Raw genomic sequence first — 26,759 nt, 5'->3', positions numbered from 1 at the left:
AACTCCCGATATTCGGTATTTTGATGATTTTAGCGACATTATTCATCGGAATTGTTTCAAATTTGGTATTTTTAGTTCGTAATGGATACTACAGCCTATGACAGAAAATTGTCTGTGCAGGTCCAGGTCTTCGTGTAGGCCCCATATAACGGTACCTCCCGATATTCGGTATTTTGATGATTTTAGCGACATTATTCATCGGAATTTTTCCATATTTAGTATTTGGAGTTCGTAATGGATGCTTCAGCCTATGACAGGAGATTATCTATACAGGTCCACGGCTTCGTATAGCCCACATATAACGGTACCTCCCTATATTCGGTATTTTGATGATTTTGGCTACATTATTACCGTTTTTTTTTAAGTTTCGCACTTGAATATTCTAATGCCTTATGACTAAAGTTGCCTATGTAGGTCCACGTCGTCGTATAGACCCTACGGCTACATTCTCTATTTTTAAGATTTTAACAGAATTTTTAATGGATTTTATTTTTTTGAAAATTGCTAAAATTATTCCAACTTACTGCTTTTTTATGTGTTTTACTTAGGTAGATCATTATTACCTTTAAAAGGCATTAAAGGACTTTTAAGTTAGATTCTATGGTGCGTATAACATCAGTCTAACTTAGGCTATTGAAAGCATTCTTAGCGTCAAGTGTGGCTAATAGAACTCTTGGCCTGCTGTAATAATTGAATTTCTGAATGGTGGAAAACACCTCAGCTACTTCTTTGATTGCACTGATGGTTTACAGCAAACAAGATATATGTTTTCCTTTCGTTTTCACTCAGAGATCAATTTCTTACTCTTTTTCGAGCGATTTAGCTCCTACTCTATTTTTTCAAAAAGGGGTGGCTTGGGAGCGCGCCCATACAAAACAAGAGAGTGAAGAGTAAACTCCGTATAAAACATCCTCTATTCAAGCATTCCTGTTCACGAGCAAGTTTCACTTCTGAGAGAAAATGAGCAAATCTGTGCTCCGATTTTTAATTTTTTTTTAACCATTTGGCTCATTATAGATTTGAATTGTGTTGCCTGATTTGAAGATTTTTTTTTGAGAATTTTAAACTGAACTTTCACATATTGCAAGGTAAAGTATCCCATCCCTCGGCCATCACCTGCAACATTTCCTTACTTGTTTTCTAATGAACATTTCAACACTACATAATTTCTTGTTGTTGTTGTTCTCCGGTAGAAATCTTAAAAACTTGACAACATGTAAAGCATTAGGTTTTACAACATCTCGACAAGATGTGTTACACATTTTTGCTTTTCACTTTAATGTTATCTTCGTGTTCGGCCATGATGGCCCATTAGACATTAACGTCACCGACAATGGCTCTAATTGGTCAACAGTTGTTTGTTGGCTTTTCTGCGTGTGTGTGTGTGTGTGTTGTGTATGTGGTTGGTTTACAAGTGACAACAAGAGCAAATTTAAATATTCCATGTTTCAGATGGGACTTGCGGTTCATATGCTGCGGCTGCTGGTGGCTGCAGTTGGTCCTGTGACGATAAGGACAAATTAGGTTTTGAATATTTCTGGAAATATAATAGGATAGGGGATATGGTTGGGATGTCCGGCGAGTATTCCAAGTTGACTTCTTAATTTGCCAAGGAAATGCCAGAAACACACACATGCACACACTTTCACAAACATATTTACAATGTCCTCGAAAAGCGTCAAGTTACTATACAATATATGCAAATTTGAATTGGCACTTCCACCATCGCTTGTTGAGGAGTGGGGGAGGGGGTGGGTGTGTAGGAGAGAGCGCACAGGGACACATGTGCCTTCCGATAATGGTCCGCTAATGACAACGACGACTAATTCCTTACCAAATGGCTGATGGTAATGGAAATGCAAAATAAGTTTCGCCCCCTTAGAAGGCAACTGGCGCTAATGTGTAAACGCGGATTGAATGGATGCAAGGCATTCGGTTTGTCGGTATATTGTCCATCTATCCATCCATCGATTCGCTCATTAAAAAGCCATTATATTTCGAAATAAATTCAAATGATGTCGAGAATAGAAAGAATGAAGCCACGAGATGCTGCTGGGCTACTGCAAATGCGGAATGCTTGAAATTATCTATCAGAAGTCCGAAGGCTGCAGCAGTAAAAGATGTGCTGTGGACAGCCTGAAGTCAAATGTGATTTGAAATTAATGAGCCTTGAATTGTTGAGCCAAGTGAGACCGCCAAACTAATCCTGCTGTTGTTCTTGGCGGTTTGTAAATGGTGAATCTGAAATGATTGTGTCATGCCATCGATTTCGATTAACACAAAGAGAGTGAGAACAAACTCGAAATGGGTGCTACTAAATGTAGAAGTGTTTTATGGGAATTGTGAAGAGATTTGTAAAACGTCAGACTTTGAGAGAAATTGGAGCTCTTAAATTGTGGGCTGAGTATAGAATAGAACTAAAATGAAGTTGTCCGTGTACAATCACAAAATTAGTACTAGTTAGGGACAAAATTACTGACAATTTTTGATTCCTTTCAATTCCGATTTAGTTATATTTTCGTCGATTAGCAAATGAAATTGACAACAAGCCCCAACAGTCCCCTTAGTCATACCCTCAGTCGTATAGTTACAGAGAGTACATATCATTTGACACGGCCAACATTTTCCTCATCGAATTTACGGTTTTAGACCCTAGGTCTCTTTGGAGCAAATCTGTTTCAGGACAATTGGAGTCGATCTAGGGGTGTCTATATGCCTGTCTGTCTGGTTGGCTAGGAATATCCGATCTGGTCCAATCTTGGTACATCACAATATTATTGTAAAAATTAAATCGAGATTGGAGATGGCAAAATCGATCAACTCCTTCTGGTACCTCCGTCACAAAAAGTCCACATTTTCAAAGAAAAAAATTTACCTTATAGAAATACCAATATTTTGCGTACAAATACAGGGAGGGATAAAGAAACTGCAACAAAGTCAAACGCCATAATTTTTGATTTTTTTTAATTTTATTGAAGTGAAGCAAAAAATATCGGAAATAGCTTCAAATTTTAGACTAACTTTATATTTGTTTGAATTGGTCACCTTTGGCACGAATTATGGCCTTCAAACGGCCGCTGAAACCGTCACACGCTGCCCGAATGTTGCTCTGTGGTATTTTGGCCCATTCCCGGCGAAGCGCTTGTTTTCCAAAATACTTCAGACACAATAGTCCAATGGATTGGTATCCGGAATTTTGGTGGCCATTGTGCGCTGGAAATGAAGCGAGGAACCTCATTTTGTAACCATTCTTGGGTAGCGGGTGCTGAGTGCGATGGTTCTGAGACCTGTTGGAATGTCCAAGGTCTGCGACCACAATGTTTGCATGCCCAACGCTTTAATACGCCCTCCAGAATACTCTCGCCATAATATTCGGCATTTATTCTGATGCCACGACGATTTATGCGAGGGGAGAGCGACCATCAGCTGTTATGGCAGCCCACACCATCACCAGGGCCTGCGCTTGAGTTCTGGTGGCCAACCGAAGGTGCACATTTTCAGCTGACCTCTTTGGCAAGTAAGCACGATCATTTTGTTTGTCTGAGAAAACCAAATTTGGCAGTTCAACACTTCCTGCCAAGCGAAGCAACTTTTTAGAGTCTACTTTTTCCGCTGCGGTGTAAGTTCTTGCACTTTTTGGAAATTCAATGGCTTTACCCCGAGTTCATTTTTCAATATTTGCTGTATGAAATATTGCGATATGTTCAGCTCACGATCCATTTTTCGGCCACTGCGACTCGGGTTTCGATCAAATAGTTTCTTTACTTTTCCAACCATTTCTGCTGATGATGCTGTGTTCTTCCGTCTACTTTCTTGACATTGGACTGCGCTACCAGTATCACGCTAACGAGTGATGGTACGAGACACAAAATATTTATTCACATTTAAATGATGAAGTGCTCTAACGATAGTCACTAGTGGTTTTCCAGCTAAATATAAAGAAATCACACTATCACGCTTGAATTTCATCACGAATTACTTTTTTTCTGTACAATTCTCACCAAAATGCTTTTGTACGTAGTAAACAATATAATGAGCTGTAATAACAGCAGTCTGAAGTGGGTTTCAGTGTTTTTCATCTCACCCTGTATATCTTAAATGATTTTAACCAAATTTGAGGTACTTATTTCTAGGATTAATTCAGTCGGAACTGCCAGGATTTAGTTCATTTGGTCTGATATTAGCTATTTGGTGCACAATACATATCATGTAGGACAAATATATTTGTTGGAGCTATATCCATATCTGACCCGATCTCGATAAAATTTGACAGAGGTATTTTTGGGCTGAATCTGGTAGTAAATATTATTCTTGTGGAGCGCATATTACGAATGTGAGGGACTTAAGTACCAAATCGGATGAAACATATGTATATGAGAGCTATAGCTATATCTTAATTATATTTTCTCCAAATTTGATGCACTTGCTTCTAGACAGAATTCGGTCGGATGTGCCAAAAGTCAGTTTTTTTGGACTCATATTGGGCACATGGTGCACAATTAACCCGAAATCGGTTGAAGATATATATGGAGCAATATCTAATTTGAAATAATTCTCACCAATTTCAATAGGGTTCGTCCTTGAGCCAGACAAATGTTGTTTGGAAAATTTTATCTCAATCGGATAATAAATGCAGCCTGCCTTTGGTTCACAAAAAAAATGGATAGACAGGCGGACGGACGGAGGGACTGACGTGCATGAATCGACTCAGAAGGAGATTCTATGAAGATCCTCAAGAGTAACTTTGGGTCTATCTCGCTTCCTTCTACATGTTACAAATAACTGTACAAACTTTACCACTATGTAGTGTAGTGTATCTAATCAAAACAAGTAAAAAAACAGCTTATTTCGGCAAGGATGAACATTAAATACCGTCCACCAATTGGGAATATTTTGGAAAATGGAAAAAATTCAGTTGAAAAATACTGTACCATGGACCTTTACAGTCAATTATCTGCCAGAGAAGGAGGTGCTTATTACGAACTCTAATTACCCAGGTTGAGATAATTCTGTTCAAAAATGTAACCAAAATCATAAAAAGTTAAAAAGCAGTAAGTTCGGCCGGGCCGAACTTTGAATACCCTCCACCATTTGAACGAATGTGGAAATTTTCAAAAAATACCGAATATAGACGTTATATAGGGGTCTATACGACGTGGACCTACATAGGCATTGTTGTCATAAGCCATTACCATATTCAAATTCGAAACTTGAAATAAACGTTGAATAATGTAGCTAAAATCATCAAAATACCGTACATAGGGAGGTATCGTTACATCGGAGCTATACGAATATCTGCACTTGCATAGACAACTTCCTGTTACAGCCTGTAGCACCCATTACGAAATTCAAATGTGACATCTCAAACAATTTCAGTGAGTATTGTACCTAAAATCGTCAAAATATCGAATATAGGGAGGAACTGATATATGGAGCCTATACGAAGACCTGGACCTGTAAAGACAACTTTCTATTATAGGCTGTAGTATCCATTACGAACTTCAAATACCAAATTTGAAACAATTGCGGTCAATAATGTCGCTAAAATCATCAAAATACCGAATATCCGGAGATACCGTTATATGGGGGCTATACGAAGACGTGGACCTGCACAGCCAATTTTCTGTCTAAGGCTGTAGTATCAGTGAATAATGTCGCTAAAATCATCAAAATACAGAATATCGGGAGGTACCGTTATGTGAGGGCTATATGAAAACGTGGACCTACATGACTCATTTACGAACTTTACCTGCCTACTGGCAAAATAAACATATCTGCAAAATTTTAGCCTTCTATCTTGATTCGTTCGAAAGGTAGCGTGATTTCAACAGACAGACTGACACCGCTAAATCGAAGAACATATACCCTTTGGTGGGTCTTACATGAGTATTTCGAGGAGTTACAAAATGAATGACAAAGTTAATATAAAATATAAAAAAGACCGAATATTGAGATTTACCCAAATATGAGGGCTATACGAAGGTCTGGATCCGTGAGGCAATTTTCTGTCATGGGATCCCATAATAGTTATTTGACGCCCAAAACATACAACAGTCCATCTATTACGGACTACATTGGCATTACCTAAATTCATATCAAAACCCACTTGCCCACCACTTGCTCTTTAAAGCCATTACCATGCGGCTCAAACAGTTCTTTGCTAGTGTATATCGACTATTAAAACCAAGGTCGTTGCCTTAACCAAATTTAAATATTTACTTCCAATTAAGCCGTTTAAACGGCAGCATCAAAAGTAAATTACCGCACTGTGCGTCTTCGTTATTCAGATATCAGTTCAATTATGAAGGCAAATTAGTTGGTTCGTTCCTTCATTAAAATTTATATTTGTACAATTATGCTTGATTAAGAAATTCTCCACAACGACTAGAGGTTTATGGGTGAATACTTTAAAATCATTCGACTTAAAGTAAATAACCCAAAGCCTTAGACATTGTCCTGTTAACCAGACAGACGGACGTCTTCGTCTAGTTTGTCGGTTAATTCCTTAGAAATTGTTTACCTCAAGTTCTTTGTTTGAACAAATTGCCGCTTAGTGTGTTGTAACAAAAATGTCTCTCTCACTCTCCTTCTTTCGTCCTAGGTAAATTGAGAATGTCCTTGGTATCAATTGATGCCGCATCTGTCACTGCCACTCTCCGTCTTCCTCCCACTCGATATTGGTTCTGTTACAAGTTCATGGCAAGGTTTTTCTCTCACCACTGCCGCTCTTGGTTTGATGGACCTGGGATGTGCAAATGAAAAGTAAACACTTGTGTGTTTGTGTGCGTGTGCCAGTGCCTGTTTGCATGGGTACTGTTAATAATACTCGCACTTGTCGCTTAACTTAATTACAACATTTTCCTCATGGTGTTGAATTGAAAATTCCCCTTAGTTCCTGTCACACACCCTCAACACACCACCCCACCGTGGCGCAAATACAGTCACCAAACAAAAAAAAAAATAAATAACCAAAAACAAATTACAAAATATTTACCTTAAACGTTTCAAGGCTGCGGGCGGCAGGTCCTCGTCGTCCTTTGACCAAAACACCAAATTGCTGAATTCGTTTTCCAACAGTGCGCTTTGGTCGTCCGTTGTGGTGGCTGTTGGCCGATTGTTGTTCTGATGGCTGATGTTGGTGTTGGGGAATTGCCCATTAATGGCAGATGCAAAGCCATTAATAGTGCCCAGGCTACCGGGACTGACACCCATGACGTTGCCATTGCTGGCTGACATTTTAGTTTGATTGGTGTTGCTACTCGTGTTGCTGTTGAGGAAATTGTTGCTACTTCCACTGGCAGTGGGACTAACACCACCACCACTGCTGCTGCTGCTGCTTCCGACACCACTGCTGGGACCGTTTAAAGGCTTTAGGGATTTTAAAATGTTTTGTTTTTCTTTATATAAAAAGCTACGGGATACTTGACACTGTAAATCTATGGTACTGCCTGTCTTATAATATCGATCACCAACATCTCGTTCCTGGTCGTCAATTAGACGCAAAGGAGGTTCTGTAATAAGAAAGAAAAAAGCGACAGAGTGAGTTAGATAGAGATAATGAAATTAGAAGAAGATGTAAATGAACAAATTGATTTGGTTTCAGCTTTTCTTATTCTGGAAGTATTGAAATCTTAAGTAACGAATGATGGCAGAATGTAAATCAGAGATAATTTAATAATCCAGCTATGGATTACAGAAATTTTGCATAGCTCACATAAATTTCGATAATTAGCAAGAGAGTAAATTATTCTAAAGGTAAAGATGAGAAAATAGGATTTGCGATACACAAGCATTTCATGTATAACCAATTTTGAAAAATAATAAAAGAGGTAGAGCTAAAAAATAAGGCACATATATCGGCATTTTCAAAGTTTTACATCGCAATGTAATCGAAAGGAAAGGGGCAATTTCCCCCACCTACTGCATTTTGTGAATTAAGATTTCTTGGAATCTGTTTATTTCAGTTATATAGTGTCTTCGGCAATATGGCAGATAAAAGTACGAGGAATATTTTTGTCGAAAATTCTAACCCTCAAGCGATCCAAAAAAGGAGCTTTTTGGTCCTTTTTTAAAATATGGTTTAAAAATCCATTTAAAGTTAAAAACTCCAAAGCAAGTCGAAATATTCCTCAAAATTATTTGTCATAAAATTCTACTATAGGTCTTAGAAAACGTTAAGGGTATAAACGTACCCCAATGTCAGGAATTCGCATATATTAAAAACACATTTAGAGTTAAAGGCTTATTTCATGTCAGTTTATGCAAAAATCTCCTACAAATCATCACCTTAGAATGATGGCGTTAAGGACAAAAAATATTCTTCGTATTTTTATCTGCTACATTGCCGAAGACACTGTATACCTAAACCAATTTTTATACCCTGCACCATACTATGGAGGGTATATTAATTTTGTTATTCCGTTTGTAACTCCTCGAAATACTCATGCCAGACCCAACAAAGTATATATATTCTTGATCAGCGTAAATTTCTAAGCCGATTTAGCCATGTCCGTCTGTCTTTCTTTAGAACGAATTAAGATAGAGAGCTAAAATTTTGCACACATGTTTATGTTGTCAGTAGGCAGGTTAAGTTCGTAAGTGGGCCATGTAGGTCCACGTTATCATATAGCCCCCATTATAACGGTACCTCCCAATATTCGGTATTTTGATGGTGTGCAGGTAGGTCTTCGTATAGGTCCCATATATCAGTACCTCCTTATATTCGGTATTTTTCGAGTTTAGGTACAATACCCACCGAAATTGTTTGAGATGTTGGATTTGAAGTTCGTAATGGATGCTACAGCCTATAACAGAAAATTGCCTATGCTGGTCCAGGTCTTCGCAGAGCTCCGATATAACGGTACCTCCCTATAGACGATATTTTAATGATTTTAGCTACATTATTCACCGTTTATTTTAAGTTTCGAATTTAAATATGGTAATTGCTTATAACAAACAATGCCTATGTAGGTCCACGTCGTATAGAAAATTGAAAATTTTCATCTTCGTTCCAAATGGTGGAGGGTATTAAAAGTTCGGTCCGGCCGAACTTACTGCGTTTTAACTTGTTAAAATTGTAACATAATTTTTTAAGCATTTTATTTTTTGAAAATTTTCAAATTCGTTCCAAATGGTTGGGGGTATTTTTTTAACTTGTTATTATTCTAAGTCGATTTAACAATGTCTGTCTGTCTGTCTCTCTGTTGAAATCAAGATACAGGCCACATTATTTGACGTAGCAGAATAATTTGTATTGTGTCTAGGATGGTTGGTATTGAAAATGAGATATATCGGTCCACGTTCTGATATAGTCCCCATATAACGGTACCTCCCGATATTCGGTATTTTGTGATTTTTGCCACACTTTTTCACGGATTTGTCTAAAAAATTGGTATTTGTAGGTCATAATCTGGTGGCGAAGCATTGGATGTATAGGTGCACGTTTTGGCATAGCTCCATTTAACGGTATCTCCCGATATTCGGTGTTGTGATGATTTTTGCCACATTTTTTCACGGATTTGTGGGTCATAATGGGACCTGGTTCGTGTGGCCAAGCATTGTATGTATAGGTCCACGCTTGGTATAGCACAATTTAACGGTATCTCCCGATATTCGGTATTTTGATGGTTTTGGTCACATTTTTTCATGGATTTGTCTAAAAATTGGAATTAGTTGGTCATAAGAGGTTCTAGCTCCGTTGGCGAGACATTGTATGCATAGGTCCACGTTTTTGTATATCCCTATATAGCGGTACCTCCCGATATTCGGTGTTTTTTTTATTTTCCCACGTATATATTTAAAAATTGGTATTTGTGGGTCATAATTGGTTCTAATGTTTTCTTTAAGCTAAGGTGGAGGGTATTAAATTCGGCCCGACCGAAATTAATTTTTTTTACTTTTTAGCTCTACTTTGTGCTCTTTTGTGTTGCACAGTGTTATCATAAAATTTGTTTATATCATATTTGGTACGTAAACGTAAGAACTCTAAATTGAAATGTCAGCTGATGTAACCAATTAACCAATTTATGGTTGAAGTGAACCCTAGAATGTAAATGTAAATTTTAAGAATATAGTTAAGGACAACACTGTAGCATTGGCCATTGCATTTTTTGTGAGAACTAAAAAATTAGTGCGATGAGAGACTATCATTAAATAAATATCTCAAGAATGATAATGTACTTCTAATGATAATCGGAAATTGGAATCTACCGATAAAAAAGCTTATCTCACCACTTGACACAAAAATGAATCTGTTGAGCCAGTTTTAACCCTTATCTGTCGCTCATTTACAATCTTCTAGGCATTTTTAGTATTAAGTTCAAAATATGGCTTTTACTGGTCGTTCACCTTTTTGTACTGTTCAAATCTTTAAAGTGCGAATTTTTGAAAATCCCTTTCCTCACCCAGGTGACATTCACACAAATTTTCAAAGTAGATTTATCTCTTCATAACAAAGTTGTACGATTTTGTCCTCAGTTAATGAATAAATTTATAATTTGTAGCCCTTACCATTTGAGTTCGAATTGCTATCGCCTTATAATAATTCTGTACCCTTTTCCTATCGTCTAATATAGAGTTGTGCCAATATTGCTCGATCGAGCGAAATAGTTCCTTCAGTTGACTCCGGTCATTTGTGTAAAAACTCTGGGTATGAGTGATATGAAATTACTCATACGTTTAGAAACTGATGTACTGAACTAATTATTGACACAACTTTAGTCTAAAAACAATTTAAAAAGTGATAAGTTCGGCCGGGCCGAACTTTGAATACCCTTCACCATTTGGAACGAAATCGGATTTTTTCAAAAAATAAAATCCGCCGTTATATTGCTGTCTATACGACGTGGACCTATATACGCTTTGTTTGTCGTAAGCCATTACCATATTCAAATTCGAAACTTGAAAAAAAAAAAAACGGTGAATGATGTAGATAAAATCATCAAAATACCATATATAGGGAGGTATTGTTCTATAGTAGCTATACGGAGACCTGGACCTGCATAGAAAATTTTCTGTCACAGGCTGTAGTTCCCATTACGAACTTCACATACGACATCTCAAACAATTTCGGTGAGTATTGTACCTAAACTGGTCAAAGAACCCAATATAGGGAGGTACTGATATATGGGGCCTATACGTAGACATGAACCTGCATAGACAATTTTCTGTTGGAGACTGTAGTTCCCATTACGAACTCAAAATATGTAATTTGAAACTACTCCGGTAAATAGCGACCCTAAAATCGTTAAAATGCCGAATATTGGGAGGTACCGTTATATGGGGACTATACGAAAACGTGGACCTACACAGAAATGTTGCTGTCATAGGCTGCAGTATCCATTAGAACTTCAAATACTAAATTTGAAAAAAATATCGCTAAATGTCGATTGAATCATCAAAATACCGAATATAGGGCTGTGCCGTTTTATGGGAGCTATACGAAGACGTGGACATACATAGACAATTTTCTGTCACAGACTGTAGTTCCCATTACGAACTCTAAATTCGTAATTTGAAACTACTCCGGTAAATAGTGATATTGGGAGGTACCGTTATATGGGGGCTACACGAAGACCTGGACCTGCACAGACAATTTTCTGTCTTAGGCGGTAGTATCCACTTCGAACTTCAAATACCAAATTTGAAACAATTTCGGTTAATAATGTCGCTAAAATCATCAAAATACCGAATATCGGGAGGTACCGTTATATGGGGGTACCGTTATACGCGGACCTACATGACTCATTAACGAACTTAGCCTTCTGGTAAAATAAACATGTGTGCAAAATTTTAGCTTTCTATCTCAATTCGTTCGAAATATAGCTAAATTACAACAGACAGACGGACAGATAGACAGACTGACCGACGGACAGACAGACGGGCATCGCTAAATCGTTTTAGAATTTTACGCTGATCAAGAATAAATATATCTTGTTGTGTCTGACAGGAGTATTTGGTGGAGGGTATAAAATCACCAACTCATCTAATATCTCATACCAATATTGGTCCACATACTAAAATCTAAAGCTCAACAATGAAAGTACCAAATTCAGTACCAAAATACTGTTTTTAGTAACCTTCAGACCAATTTCCGAAACATGTCAGTTGTAAATAATGACCCACTTGTGAAATTCGAGGAATTTTGTCCTTTGCTTAAAAAATACAGTTCTTAGTGGTTTTAGTACTGATTTCAAAAATCCCGCTGTATGGTCCATTTAACCGCCAACATCTACTTGCATGCCAAGTTTTCAATTTTCAAGCCCTAGCCGCTCTCATATGATGGGACGATCGGACACATATTCAAAAATTTTTTGTGAGTACATTTAATCGAAATGTTGACATTTTGTGGCAGAGATACCAAAAGGTGTTCATCGATATATCCCATATTCACATTACATATATCGTTGTTAGAAATATTGAGGTATCCAAGGTTTGAAGTAAATCACTGACTTGTTTCACATATTTTACTTTGTTTTTGTTTATTTTAAAACCAACTCATATCTCGATTAACATGATTATATATTTTATTTCAAATCATCCCCATTCCATTGACAATAAATGCTAACTACGTGCATGTAACCATAAAAATTGAGAATTTTATATTTATTTGGCAATGTTGCGTTGCGCGTTGGTGGTCAGCGATGAAATTCATTTATTTTAATGAAAATCGTTAAAACGTTTGATTAATTTGCCCTCGCTTGCCGTTTGCATTCATCCATTGACCAAGCGACCGACAGACCGTCATAAACATAAAGCACGTTTTATTTCACTTTCATGTGGCACTTTAGCTGTGGGTTTGAGAGAGCGGGGGGAAGATAGATGTAAAAATTTAATATCTTTCTGGTTTTCCATCACACCACACAGGACCACAACAAACAATCGAATTGGCATGGCAGGGCTTGGTTATAGTGGAGCGGAACGGAGTAGAGTTGAGAATGGCAAGCCACTGGTCATATCCCTGTGATTTGTAACATCTGCTAGAATTAATGGCTGGACATATATAGGAGTTTTATTAAAATCCAAGAAATTGCTTCTAGGGATATATGTGTGTGTTCACATTTCGAGGATTGTTATAAAAATGTAAACCGGTTGGTAAGGTTTCAGTTTTAAGTGTTGTTGTTGTTAAACCATCTTGTTGGATGTTTAGAAATTATTTTACAACACCTTCTTTGTCTGTTGATGCAGTATAGAAAAAATATGCATTTAACATAAATACCCATATGTCTAGAATATTTGGTATTGAAAATGGGATACATAGATACACGATTGGGTAAGGACTACTGATTTTCGGAGACATACAATTTATATTCGCATTTTATTAACAAATAGACAGTTTGACACAAGTTTCCATCGAATGATTCAATATTGCTAATAATTAAGTATATGACCTAATAATTAAGTATATTATGAGTACTTTGCAGATCTTATGAAATTTTTTAAAATAAATTTAATTAAAAATCTGCAACTCAAATCTCAGGGGATAATAATCTCCTTGTCAAAACCTTAGGGGAAAGGGAACAAGTTAAAATGCAGTTAGTTCAGCCGGGCCGGATGCTATTCAACATCCACCATTTGGAACGAATTTAGAAATTTCCGAAAAACAAAATCCCTAGAAAACTCTGTTAAAATTTAAAAAACCCGAATATTGCCGTTATATTGGGGTCTATACGACGCGAATCTACATAGATATTGCTTGTCATTAGTCATTACCATATTTAAATTCGAAACTTGAAATAAACGGTGAAATATGTAGTAGACCTGGACCTGCAAAGACAATTTCCTGTCATAGACTGCACAGACAAATTTCTTTCACAGGCTGTAGCTCCATTACGAACTTCAGATTCCAGATTTGACACAATTCCGGTGTATGATGTCGCTAAAATCATTAAAATACCGAATATCGGGAGGTACCGTTATATGGTGGCTATATGATAACGTGGACAATTTTCCGTTACAGACTGCAGTTCCCATTACGAACTCTAAATAAGTAATTTGAAATAAATTCCGGTGAATAATGACGCTAAAATCATCAAAATACCGTTATATGGGGACTTAACGAAGACGTGGACCAGCACAGACAATTTTCTGTCTTAGGCTGTAGTATCCATTTCGAACTTCAAATACCTAATTTGAAACTATTCCGGTGAATAATGCCACTAAAATCATCAAAATACCGAATATCGGGAGGTACCGTTATATGGTGGCTATATGATAACGTGGACCTACCTGGCCCATTTACGAACTTAACCTCCCTACTGGCAAAATATACATGTGTATATATTTAAGCCTTCTATCTCAATTCGTTCGAAAGATAGCGTGATTACAACAGACAGACAGGCGGACAGGCGGACAGACAGACCGACAGACAGACAGACGGACATCGCTAAATCGACTTAGAATTTTACGCTGGTCAAGAATATATATACTTTGTTGGTTCTGAAATGAGTATTTCGAGGAGTTACAATCGGAATGACAAAGTTAATATACCCTCCATAGAATGGTGGAGGGTATAAAAATTAAAATGAAACGACATAGACAATTATGCTAGGAAGAGTTACTATTTAGGTTTGCTCAGTCGGATGAAGTTTCGAAGCAGTTAGACGCGTCCGATCAGTAACCTAGGGTGGTGCCGAAACAAACTTCTTTGAAATTATGTCATGGAATAATATCATATCAATGTAAGTGTCTCTTTTCATGTATAATGTCATATGCCATGGGTATACATCTCTCCAAAAAATCGAATGATACTTCCAACATTGGGTTCGAAACGGGGTAAGGGAACAAGTTTTGGTATGTTGCCTTAAATTCGAAGTATTATGTAGTCATGTCCGATTAGTTCGGTTAATATTCGTTTATAATAAACAGGGTGAGATGATAAAACTGCAACCAAATTCAGACTGCTGTAATTTCTAAGCCACTCGTCCGACAGCTGTTAAAATTATTCCAGTGACAGCTTATTATGCTGTTTACAAGCGTACAAAAGTTTTTTGGTGAGAAAAAAAGTTATTCGTGATGGAATTCAAGCGTGATAGTGTGATTTCTTCATATTTGGCTTTAAAACCACAAGTGGCTATCGTTAGAGCACTCCAGCACACCCAGATATATATCATCTTCACAACAGATCTTAATTTAGCAAAAATGTTTGTTTGTGTGAAATTTGAAGAGGGTTGGGTGCTTATTACGCGTTCTTTGAGCGTTATGTTTTGTAAAATTTTGAACCCTATGTGGGGGAGGTACCAGAAGGAATGGTCCGATCTCTACTATCTTTATAACAGATCTTGTGTTTATGGAGGTATTGATATGTGCCAAGTCTGAATGGAATCGGATGAGGTTTATAAATATTCAAAATGTTGAATCTTTGTGGGGGAGATACCAGGTGGAGTGGGCCGATATATTCCATCTTCAAACCATACCTTGGATTAATTAGAATATTGTGATGTGTTTAATTTGAAGATAATCGGACACTTACATCACATTTTGTAAGAGTTATAATTATTCAAAATTTTGACTATTTTTGGGGGGAGGCACTTGATGGAGTGGACCGATATAGTCCATATCCTCTCTTGACCTAGCACTGATACAAATATTAGAATTTGCAATGTTAGAGCAAAATCGGATCATCCTTTCTTTTCCTTTTGATAATTATATTACGAGTTTGGACCAAATCGAATACTCCCTTTGAGAGTCATAGTGCGCACCAGCCAGACAGGCAGATGAACCAACATCGCTAGATCGACTCCAAATGTCCTGAAACGGATTTGGTCCGAAAAGATCTGGGGTCTAGAACTCTTATTTCGATGAGGCACGTTTTGGCCATATCAAATAAGGGGGTATATCTCTCTAGCCATATGGCTGAATGTATAAACAAGTAAAAAAAAATATGTTAGGGCCGAACTTTTAGTCCTCTCCACCTTAGGGTAAAAGATACATTAGAACCCATTATGAACCACAAATACCAATTTGTAGACAAATCCCGTAAGAAATGTATCAAACATCAGTAAAATAACGAATATCCGGAGGTACCGTTTTATGGGGGCTATACCAAAAAGGTAGGCCAATGCGTACAATGTTTCGTCAACAGAGTTAGAATCCATTATGACTGTTTTTAGACAAAACAGCGAAAAATGTAGCAAAAATTAATAAAAACCCGAATACCAAAGCGTCGACTTATACATACAATGTTTCGCCACCGGAGCTAGAATCCATTATGACCTACAAATACCAATTTTTAGACAAATCCCTGAAAAAATGTGGCAAAAATGACCAAAATACCTAATATCGGGAGGTACCGTTATATGGGGACTATACCAAGACGAGGGCCGATATATCTCATTTTCAATACCAACCATCCTAGATGCAATACAAAGTTTGTTCCTTAATCTACGTCAAATAGTGTGTGGTGTATCGTGATTTCAACAGACAGACGGTCAGACAGGCGAACATCGTTAAATCGACTTCGAATTTTATGCTGATTATGAATATTTGTACTTTATGGGATTTACGACGAATATTTAAGGATGATACAAACGGAATGACAAAGTTAATATACCCTCCTTTCCAAGGTGGAGGGTATAAAAAGGATCCATTAGAAAAAGTAAGCCACTAGTCAAAACACGTAATATCGGAAAATATTATCATATGGGTGCTATGAGAAAACATGAACCGGCATGAATGTTTTTAAAATTTCACCTAACTATAACGTGTCGGACAATCCCTTTTGAGAGTTACCGCTCACGCGCACAGTTCTAGATCGTCTCTAAATGTCTTTATATGAATTTTGTAAAAAACGTAGGATCTCAAACCTTAATTCGGATGAAGCCTATTTTGGCTGTCCAAGATGATATATGGGTATTCTCTATAGACGCAAGTATAAGCTTATACAAATTATGTAATTTTTTCCCGATTTGTACATTCTTTTTTATGGATATGTGGATTAAAATCATTCTATTGTGCCACGCCGAGTAACAACAATGCGGCAAAAAGTATTTTTATGTCATCTCACAAGCCCCCTTGTTGATAATTTTAATTTAATATAACACACACAGATATAGGATTATGCTGGGATTTATGAATCCATACATGTTATCAATTAGAGGCAGGGAGTCTCTCAGTCTCTTCATTTTTGAAACCCATTGTCTTCTCTTTCAAATGTTTCAGTTAAATGCTATTAATACAAACTGTTGGCCATATTCACCGCAAACAAACGCAAACAATTATTATACATACAAACATACCATTCTGAAGAGAATATAGTTATATACACATGTATATGATGGTGCATGTGCATTCATGCATACACAAATACACATGTATACATGCATGTGTATGTGTTTGTTTTCATTTTCAATTGTCGTATTTATTTTAATGTTTGTCCTGCGGTAGAACTGGTGTTGGTGGCCAACCAACCACCACAACCTGCCTTCCCGTGCAACATGCATTTGTATGTGTGTCTGTGTGTGTTGAAGCACTTCCTTTAAAGTCTACAACAGCCGATGGCAATGGTTTGTTTCGCTGTTTTGTTTGTTCGTTTGAAAGTGTTACATACCTATAACTGTTAAATTTGTTGTAAAAACCCGCGGTGGATGTGTAGAGACTTGACACATATAGATGCCCGCATCGTCCCACTGGGTGGGATTGATCAGCAAACGCCAATTGTTGGGATATTGAAATTTCACACGTATCCTGGGGTCACTGCTGTAGGTGACGTTGCCCACAGTCAACAGGGATACTTTTTCCGATGTCCGTCTCACCCACATGACCTGCAACGGAAGAAAAGCAGAATGAAAAAAAAAACGACAATGCATTAAACAAATAAGAAATAAAATAACATGAATGAACAAACAGATATGTAGTGAATGACCGCAACAATGAAAACAAAAATAAATGGCGAGTATTTCAGAAGCAATGAAAACCAACAAAAACAGCAGGAACAGCAAATATATACGAAGTGGGTTACTGTGGTACAGAAGTGAAAATAACCAGAAACTATTGCGGAGGATTCTGCCAAATGCATGTTGTGCTGAAAATTAAATAACAACCAGCGCTGTTATAAAGTCTATGAGGTTAATGGAAAATCGAAAAGTTTTTATTTATTTTTTTTCATGGTACACAGCAGGCGCTGGTATTCCGAAGGGGATTTTTTATGCATATGACATTAGCTATGCAATACAAAGCGAGAAAATTATCTCTAAAATACGCTTTAAATTCTTGGAAAATTGTTTTACTTATAAGGACCTTACGATGGCTATTTGATCTTAGGTCAATAAATCCATCAATGGAAGGCGAAATAAGTAAAAAAGCAGTTAAGCCGAAAAATGTTTTTAAGAATGTGGCTGAAATGATCAAAATGGTGAATATCGGAAGGTACAGTCTTATGGGGACAGTGCGAAAACGTAAACTTGTGTAGGTAATTCTCTATAAAATATAATATGGTACATATTCGATCGAAAACCGATCATGTAACTAGCGAAAATAGGAAGCCACTGTTATATGGAACCTTACGAAAATGTGACAAAGTTGAAAAAAAAAAACAAGTAAAAAAGCAATAAGATCAGTCAGGCCGAACTTTGAATACCCTCCACCATTTGAAACGAATTAGAAATTTTCCAAAAAAAAAAAAAAAAATAAATAAATAAATAAATAAAATCTATTAGAAATTCAGTTAAAACCTTTAAAATACCTAATATCGGAAGGTGCCGACATATAGGGGATATTCGATATTATGGACCTATATAGACAAATCTATTTCTGGGGGTAAAGTACTCAGAAGGGACTCCTTGTGTGGAATTTCAGACAATTCCATTAAAAATGTGGCTAAGATCATCAAAATACCGAATATCGAGGGGTACCGTTATATTGGGGCTATACCATATCGTGGACCTATATAGATAATTATCTTCCAAGGGATAAAGTACTCGCAAAGAACTTCTTGCGGCTAAAATCATCATGATACGGAATATCGGGGGTATCGTTAAATTGGACCGATATAGCCCATTTTCGAACTTGACCTGCCTGCAGACAAAATTTTAGCTTTCTATCTTAATTCGTTTTGACTGTAGTGTGATTAAAACAGACGAACAGACGGACGGACGGATAGGGTTAAATCGTCTTTGGATTTTACGCTGATCAAGAATATTTATACTTTGTTGGGTCTAAAATCATTATTTCGAACTTAATATACCCTCCATACTATGTATGGTGGAGGGTATAAAAAAGCAGTTAAGCCGGATCGGAATTTTTAAACACTCCACCAATGAGAAATTAACACTTTGAAAATATATTTATAAGTGAGGAAGTTTAGTATTCTGCGGATCATGAACATCCCGAAAATAGGGAGCCACCGTTATATGGTAACCTTACGACACTGTGAATCTGCAACCTGAAAAGGTAATTTGCAGTCATATTAAATTTAAAAAAAAAATTCGTGAAAAATGCGAAACATATCATTAAAATACCAAATAACGGAATTTTCAGTTATATGAAAACTATACTTAAGCTTGGATCTATATGGACAGTTCTTTCCTACATACTGAAATCGAAAAACTGCCACTTTATAGCGAATTCAGTATCAAAACTATGACAAACACCAGACCAGTAATGAAAAGTCGAAAGACGGGTGGGGCCGACTATATGATACCCTACACCACCATGCATATTTAGTAACAAAAGAATTTATTTGAAGTAGATCATGCCACCTATATATATTTGGCTTAAGAGCAGTTATAGAGAGAAATAATATACGGGAGGCATCTATAATTCTGAATCGATTTTCACCAAATTTGACGGAGGCATCTGTACCTATTCCAAGTAACATTGCTATAAAGTGAATGATATCACTTCTAGACGATTTCCATTAAAAAAATATATATCGGAGCCGAGTTCCACAAAATGGAAACATACTTCTCAAAATTCACTCCATTTGGGCTGATATTAGCCGTTATTTGCACAATAAACCTGAAATCGTGTTGAGGATATATATGGAACCTATATCCAAATCTTGGCCGTTCTCTATAAAATTTGAACCGATTTTCTCCAAATTTGATGCACCTGCTTCTAGACATATTGACCATTTGGTGCACAATTAACCCGAAATCGGTTGAGATTTATAGGGGAGCTATATCCAAATTTGAACCGATCTTTACAAAATTTAATACTTTTATTTCAGAGCTGTATTTGATATCTGGTACCAAAAATCATTGTTATGGAATGCGTAAATGCCAAACTTCATTCCATTTGGGTTGATATTAGCCATTTGGTTGATATCGGATAAATATATATATGGGAGCTATATCCAAATCTGAACCGATCTCGATAAAAATTGACAGAGGAATTTTCAAGCAGTATATGATATCCGGTACCAAACATCATTCTTCTGGAGTGCATATTACGCATGTTAAGGACTTACATCCCCAAATCGGATGAAACATGTGTATTGGAGCAATAGCTTTATCTGAACCGATTTTCACCAAGTTTGATGTACGTGCTTCTAGACTGTATTCGGTGGGGTGTACCAGGTCATTTGGACTTGTATTGGCCTTTTGGTGCACAATTAACCCTCAATCGGTTGAAGATATATATGGGAGTTATATATAAATTTGAACCGATTCTCACCAATTTCAATAGGATCCGTCTTTGGACCAAACAAATATTCTTTTGAAAATATCATCTCAATCTGATACTAAATGCGACTTGCATTTTGTTCACAAGATTTAATGGACGTACGGACGGACGCACTAACATGCATACATTAACTCAGAAAGTGATTCTATGAAGATTTTCAAATTTTCTTATAACCTGATCTGGGTAATAGAGAATTCCAAGTGGATTTGCTAGTAGAACAAAACCCCAAAAAAGCTCTAAGGCCTTTATATAGCCTTGACCATATGCAATGGTCAAACGTTTAATGTAGAGCTTTGAACATTTACGGATTGCTGCATCAGTCTCTACATAAGAGTGAACTCCTATTTGATGTACTTGTTATACCCTCCACCATTCTATGGAGGGTATATTAACTTTTTCATTTCAAATGTAACTCTTTGAAATACTCATATCAGACCCAACAAATTATATATATTCTTGATCAGCCTAAATTTCTAAGTCTGTCGGCCATCTTTCGAACGAATTATGATAGAAGGCTACAATTTTGCACAAAAATATATTTTGCCAGTAGGCAGGTTAAGTTTGTAAATGAGGCATATAGGTCCACGTTTTCATATAGCCCCCATATAACGGTACCTCCGGATATTCGGTATTTTGATAATTTTAGGAATAGGAATAGTTTCAAATTTAGTATTTGAAGTACGTAATAGATACTACAGCCTAAGACAGCAAATTGTCTTCGTATAGCCCCCTTACAACCGTACCTCCCGATATTCGGTATTTTGATGATTTTAACGAATATATTCACCGGAATTGTTTCAAATTTTGTATTTGAAGTTCGAGATGGATACTACAGTCATCAGAAATTTGTCTGTGTAGGTCCAAGTCTTCGTAGAGCCCCCCTATAACGGTACCTCCCGATATTCGGTATTTTAATGATTTTATGGACATTTTTCACCAGAATTGTTTCAAATTTGGTATTTGAAGTTCGTAATAGATACTACAGCCTAGGACAGAAAATTGTGTATGCAGGTCCACGTCTTCGTATAGCCCCCATATTACGGTACCTCCCGATATTCGGTATTTTAATGATTTTAGCGACATTATTCACCCGAATTGTTTCAAATATAATATTTGAAGTTCGAAAAGTACACTATAGCCTAAGACAGAAAATTGTCTGTGCAGGTCCACGTCTTCGTATAGCCCCCATATTACTCACCGGAGTAGTTTCAAATTACGTTTAGATTTCGTAATGGGAACTACAGTCTGTAACAGAAAATTGTCTATGCAGGTCCAGGTCTTCGTATAGGTCCTATATATCAGTACCTCCTTACATTCGGTATTTTGACGATTTTAGGTGCAATACTCACCGAAATTGTTTGAGATGTCGTTTTTGAAGCCTGTGACAAAGAATTGTCTATGCAGGTCTTGGTCTTCGTATAGCTCCGATATAACGATACCTCCCTATATACGGTATTTTAGTGATTTTAGCTACACTATTGGTAATGACTTCAATATAACGTCTGAACTCGGTATTTTTTGAGATTTTAGCAGAATTTTTAACGGATTTTTATTTTTGAAAATGTCCAAATTCGTTCCAAATGGTGGAGGGTATTCGAAGTTGGCCGAACTTACTACTTACTTGTTATTTTTCATTTTTTTTCCAATTTAGCCAACTTTTGGTATTTTGAATTCTTATTTTGTAGAAATGCTACTAGCAAAAAGTTCACATTTTAGTACAGCCCTCAGTAAAAGATTTGGAACAATAAGCTCATAACTCATTATTTTTTAGAGTTATTGACATTTTTTGCGTATTTTGATTACCGATTATTTTCTATGCTTCAATTTAAGACATTGTTTATGAATTCATTCTGAGAGAAATTTCCAATTTGTAAAAGAGTTTTCAATCATCCCACGCCACTTACATTTTAAAAATAAAATATTTCCTTAGAAGAAATTGTCGCGCTTATCTCCGTGAAATTACTTTTCAATTTGTTTAAGTACTGCCTAGTAAATTTTGAATCGTTTTTGTTTATTGAGAAGTTGCCATTGGCAATAATCTTCCCATGTCATCATATCCGTAGCTTTACATTTTAATCACCATTTGACTGGCATTCTCCCCCATCAATGTTGTTGACAGCCAAGATGCAATCAATTATTTTTTGCTAACCTGTCGTTAATCATTTGGCCAATGATAAATGGTGAGGTTTTAGCGAACTTTTGCCAAAAAAAAAAAAAAATTGAAGGATGGATGGATGATATTCTTCATTGGGACTTGACATTGAGGGAAGAAAATATTCCTCCATTGATGTCCCACTACTTGGCGATCACAACTCATTTTAATTATTATTCTGACAATTATTATGTCCCGTTGGCTCATTTAATATGTAGCTACATAGGAATGAAACAAATGACGGCAAACAAGTCCTTCGGTACGCCACAACATAACCACTTGATTATTAATTTATTGATTATAATTTTCAAGTCTTTTCTGATTGGTGGAGGATACAAAAACTCCGGCCCGTCCGAACATTGCTACTTATTTACTTGTTATATCCTACAACACTATTTTTGGTGCTATTAATAGTTTTATTGGCCCAAAAATTTAAAATATTGGTCTTGGACCCACCGGGATCGATTTAGTTATTGGTTTGGAGATATTTGAGGAATATTTCTTGGATTGAAAACAAAATACTGATTTTTTTCTAATTTTGCTGTCGTTCTACAGGTCACAATTATAGAGCCACCGACGCATGGGCTTAATGCTGAGGACAGAGCAGAAACCTACCATTGTGAAATTGACCACATCTTTTGTTGAAATTTTGAATTAAAAACAACACAAGTCAATAAAATAAGTAAAAAAAGTTGTCAGTTTGGGCCGAACTTTGTATATCCTCCACCATTTGGTACAAATTTGGTAATTTTCAAAAAAATAAAACCCGTTAAAAGTCCTGTTAAAATCTTTAAAATACAGAATGTAGCCGTATATTATGGTCTATACGACAACGTGAACCTAGGCGTGAACCCGTAGGCTACTTTTGTCATAAGCTATTACAATATTCAAATGAGATACTTGAAAAAAATCTGTTTATAATGAACCTAAAATCATGAAAATACCGAATATAGGGAGGTACCATGGGGGTTATAGAACCTGCACAGAAAATTTTTCATAAGCTATTACAATATTCAAATGAGATACTTGAAAAAAATCTGTTTATAATGAACCTAAAATCATGAAAATACCGAATATAGGGAGGTACCATGGGGGTTATAGAACCTGCACAGAAAATTTTCTGTCATAGGCTGTAGTATCCATTACGAACTTCAAATGCGGAATTTGAAATAATTCCGGTAAATAATGTCGCAAAAATCATCAAAATACCGAATATTGGGGACTACCGTTACATGGGGGCTATACGAAGACGAGGACCTGGACAGACAATTCTCTGACATAGGCTGTAGTATCCATTACGAACTTCAAATACCAAATTTGAAACAATTCCGGTAAATAATGTCGCTAAAATCATCAAAATACCGCATATCGGGAGGTACTGTTATATGGGGGGGCTATAGGAAGAGGTGGACCTACATGGCCCATTTTCAATACCAAAAGTCCTACAGACATAATACACATTTGAGCAAATTTTTATAAACTTACTGCATTTTGTTCGGAAGCTAGAGTGATTTCCACAAACGGACAGACATTGCTAAATCGACATAGAATTTAATGCTGATCAAGAATATATATACCTTGCGGGGTCTAAAATGTATATTTCGAGGTGTTACAAACGGAATGACAAACTTAATATACTCTCCATATTATGGTGGAGGGTATAAAAACAAATATGAAAAAAAAAAGGATTGCATTTTTGTTCCATCTTCGTATCATCATAGAGAAACATTATTTGTAACTTCAGACAATCGAAGTTTAGATAAGGCATCTTGATATTTGGATTGAAATTTCAAATAATCCAACTATATATCCCAATATCTTGAGCGATTTCTTCAGATCAACAGAAACTTTACCTTAAATTATAGTGGTGTGGGTTCAAGTGGTCTCTACCCTGCTTATTGCTATTGCAGTTGTAATTGTAATCTGAAATATAATAACCAAATAAATTTAAACATTTTTTAAACAATCTTAAGTGTATTTCAAATTCAAATTTTATTTCATTATTAAAATGATTAACCATAAATATTTACAATGTTGTATTTAAACGGCAACATGCAATTACGAAATGAACAAAAATTAATTAATATTATATTAATTGTAATTATTTCATTTTTATGTCTTCTTTAATAAAATAATGTAAATTGCATTCATTAAATATTTTGGCCAATGAAAAAAAAAAACTCCTTTGCATTTCGTTCGGCATTTTAAAGATATCTGCCTTATTCATATTTAATGGCATCAGTCAAGAGCCAAATTATAATTATCTTTTATTTTTTGGCCATTTAATTAACATAACACACGTTAAAACAAGACAACTACAGCAGCAGCAGCAACAACAACAACAACAACAACAATAATGTTTTATACTGACCATAAAACAGAAAAGGATGCGCTGTTTACTTGCGGTCATAAATTTCAAGTTCGGACGGGCCGGAGTTTTTGTATCCTCCACCAATCAGAAAAGACTTGAAAATTTAAAAAAAAAAAAAATCCATCGAATAATATCGCTTGAATGAAAACCTTTATAAAGGGGCTATACGAAGACGTGGTGCCGGATAAGTAATTTTTTGTCATAGGCTTTAGTACGGTTTCTAACTTTAAAGACTAATGTCATTAAAATACCGAATAAAGGGAGGTACCATTACGAACTTCAAATACGAAATTTGACGGAATTCCGGTGAATAGTGTAGCAGAAATTCTGGAAATACCGAATATCTCGGGGCAACAACTGCAACAAGGTCAAACGCCATAATTTCCGATTTTTACATTCTTTTTTTTAAAATTTTATTGAATTAAAGCAAAAATGTCGGAAATATCATTAAATTTTAGAATAAGTTTAGATTTGTTCGAATTGGTCACCTTTGGCACAAATTATGGCCTTCAAACGGCCAATGAAACCGTCACACGCGGCCAGAATGTTGCTCTGCGGTATTTTGGCCAATTTCCGGCGAAGCGCTTGCTTGAGGTGATCGACAATACCTTTTAGTGCCAGCCTTGCTATCCATAATACTCCAGACACAATAGTCCAACGGATTGGTATCCGGAGATTTTGGTGGCCATTGGATATCATTTTGTAACCATTCCTGGGTGGCGCGTGCTGAATGCGATGGTGCTGAGTCTTGTTGGAATGTCTATGGTCTGCGGCCAAAATGTTTGCTCAAGGATTTAATACACCCTCCAGAATATTTTCACAATAATATTCGGCATTTATTCTGATGCCACGGTCGATTAACACGAGCGGAGAGCGACCCATACCATCACCATGGCCGGCGCTTGAGTTCTGGTGGCTAAGCGAAGGTGCACATTTTCAACAGACCTCTTTGGAAATTAAACGCGATCATTTTGTTCGTTTGTTTACAAACTGCTGGACAACGAATGTTTTCTCATCGGAGAAAACCAAATTCGGCAGTTAACCACTTTCGGCCAAGCGAAACAACTCTTTAGCTCTTTTGAGTCTATTTTCATTATATTGCGGTGTAAGTTCTTGCACTTGTTTGGAATTTTAATGGCTTTACCCCAAGCTCTTTTTTCAATATTTGCCGAATGGAATATTGCGATATGTTCAGCTCACGAGCCATTTTTCGGCCACTGCGACGCGGGTTTCGATCAAGTCGCTTCTTTACTTTTCGAAACATTCCTGCTGATGTTGCTGATTTCTTCCGCTCACTTTCTTGACATCGGGCTACGCTACCAGTATCACGGTTTGTACGGTTCACGTCATTTTTAAGAATTTTTATTCACCGATTTTACTGACAAAATTGCAAATGCAGATTCTTTTATTTTTAAAGGCTTTCATTACCTCATTGTGGAGTGTACTAAAACTTCAGTTCGGCCGAACTTAACGCGTTTTTACCCTTTTATTCTTAATGTGAAGAAATATACCTTGCAAAATATTCTCAATGTAGGTTCATGTTCTGGTATAGCCCTTTGTAAAAATATCCACCGATTTTAGTTATTTCCAGAGAATCGATTTGCTTCAACTTCGCAG

At 36.5% G+C, this 26,759-nt stretch overlaps 1 protein-coding gene across 1 annotated transcript in view; it reads right to left on the bottom strand.

Moving 5' to 3' along the window:
• Window positions 1-26,759, bottom strand: part of LOC101896333 (mucin-3A) — a 266,310-nt gene that overhangs the window by 96,310 nt on the left and 143,241 nt on the right. Inside the window, exons 4-5 of the mRNA XM_011292830.3 lie at window positions 17,546-17,759; window positions 6,995-7,511 (exon numbers count right to left, since the gene is read on the bottom strand). Of these exons, the coding sequence (XP_011291132.2) occupies window positions 6,995-7,511; window positions 17,546-17,759 (731 nt within the window). The remainder of the gene's footprint in view (window positions 1-6,994; window positions 7,512-17,545; window positions 17,760-26,759) is intronic.

This window comes from Musca domestica, unplaced genomic scaffold (genome assembly GCF_030504385.1).
Source record: "Musca domestica strain aabys unplaced genomic scaffold, Musca_domestica.polishedcontigs.V.1.1 22, whole genome shotgun sequence".
In the NCBI taxonomy this organism is placed as follows: Eukaryota; Metazoa; Arthropoda; class Insecta; order Diptera; family Muscidae; genus Musca; species Musca domestica.
This window is presented reverse-complemented; position numbering and strand designations above follow the sequence as displayed.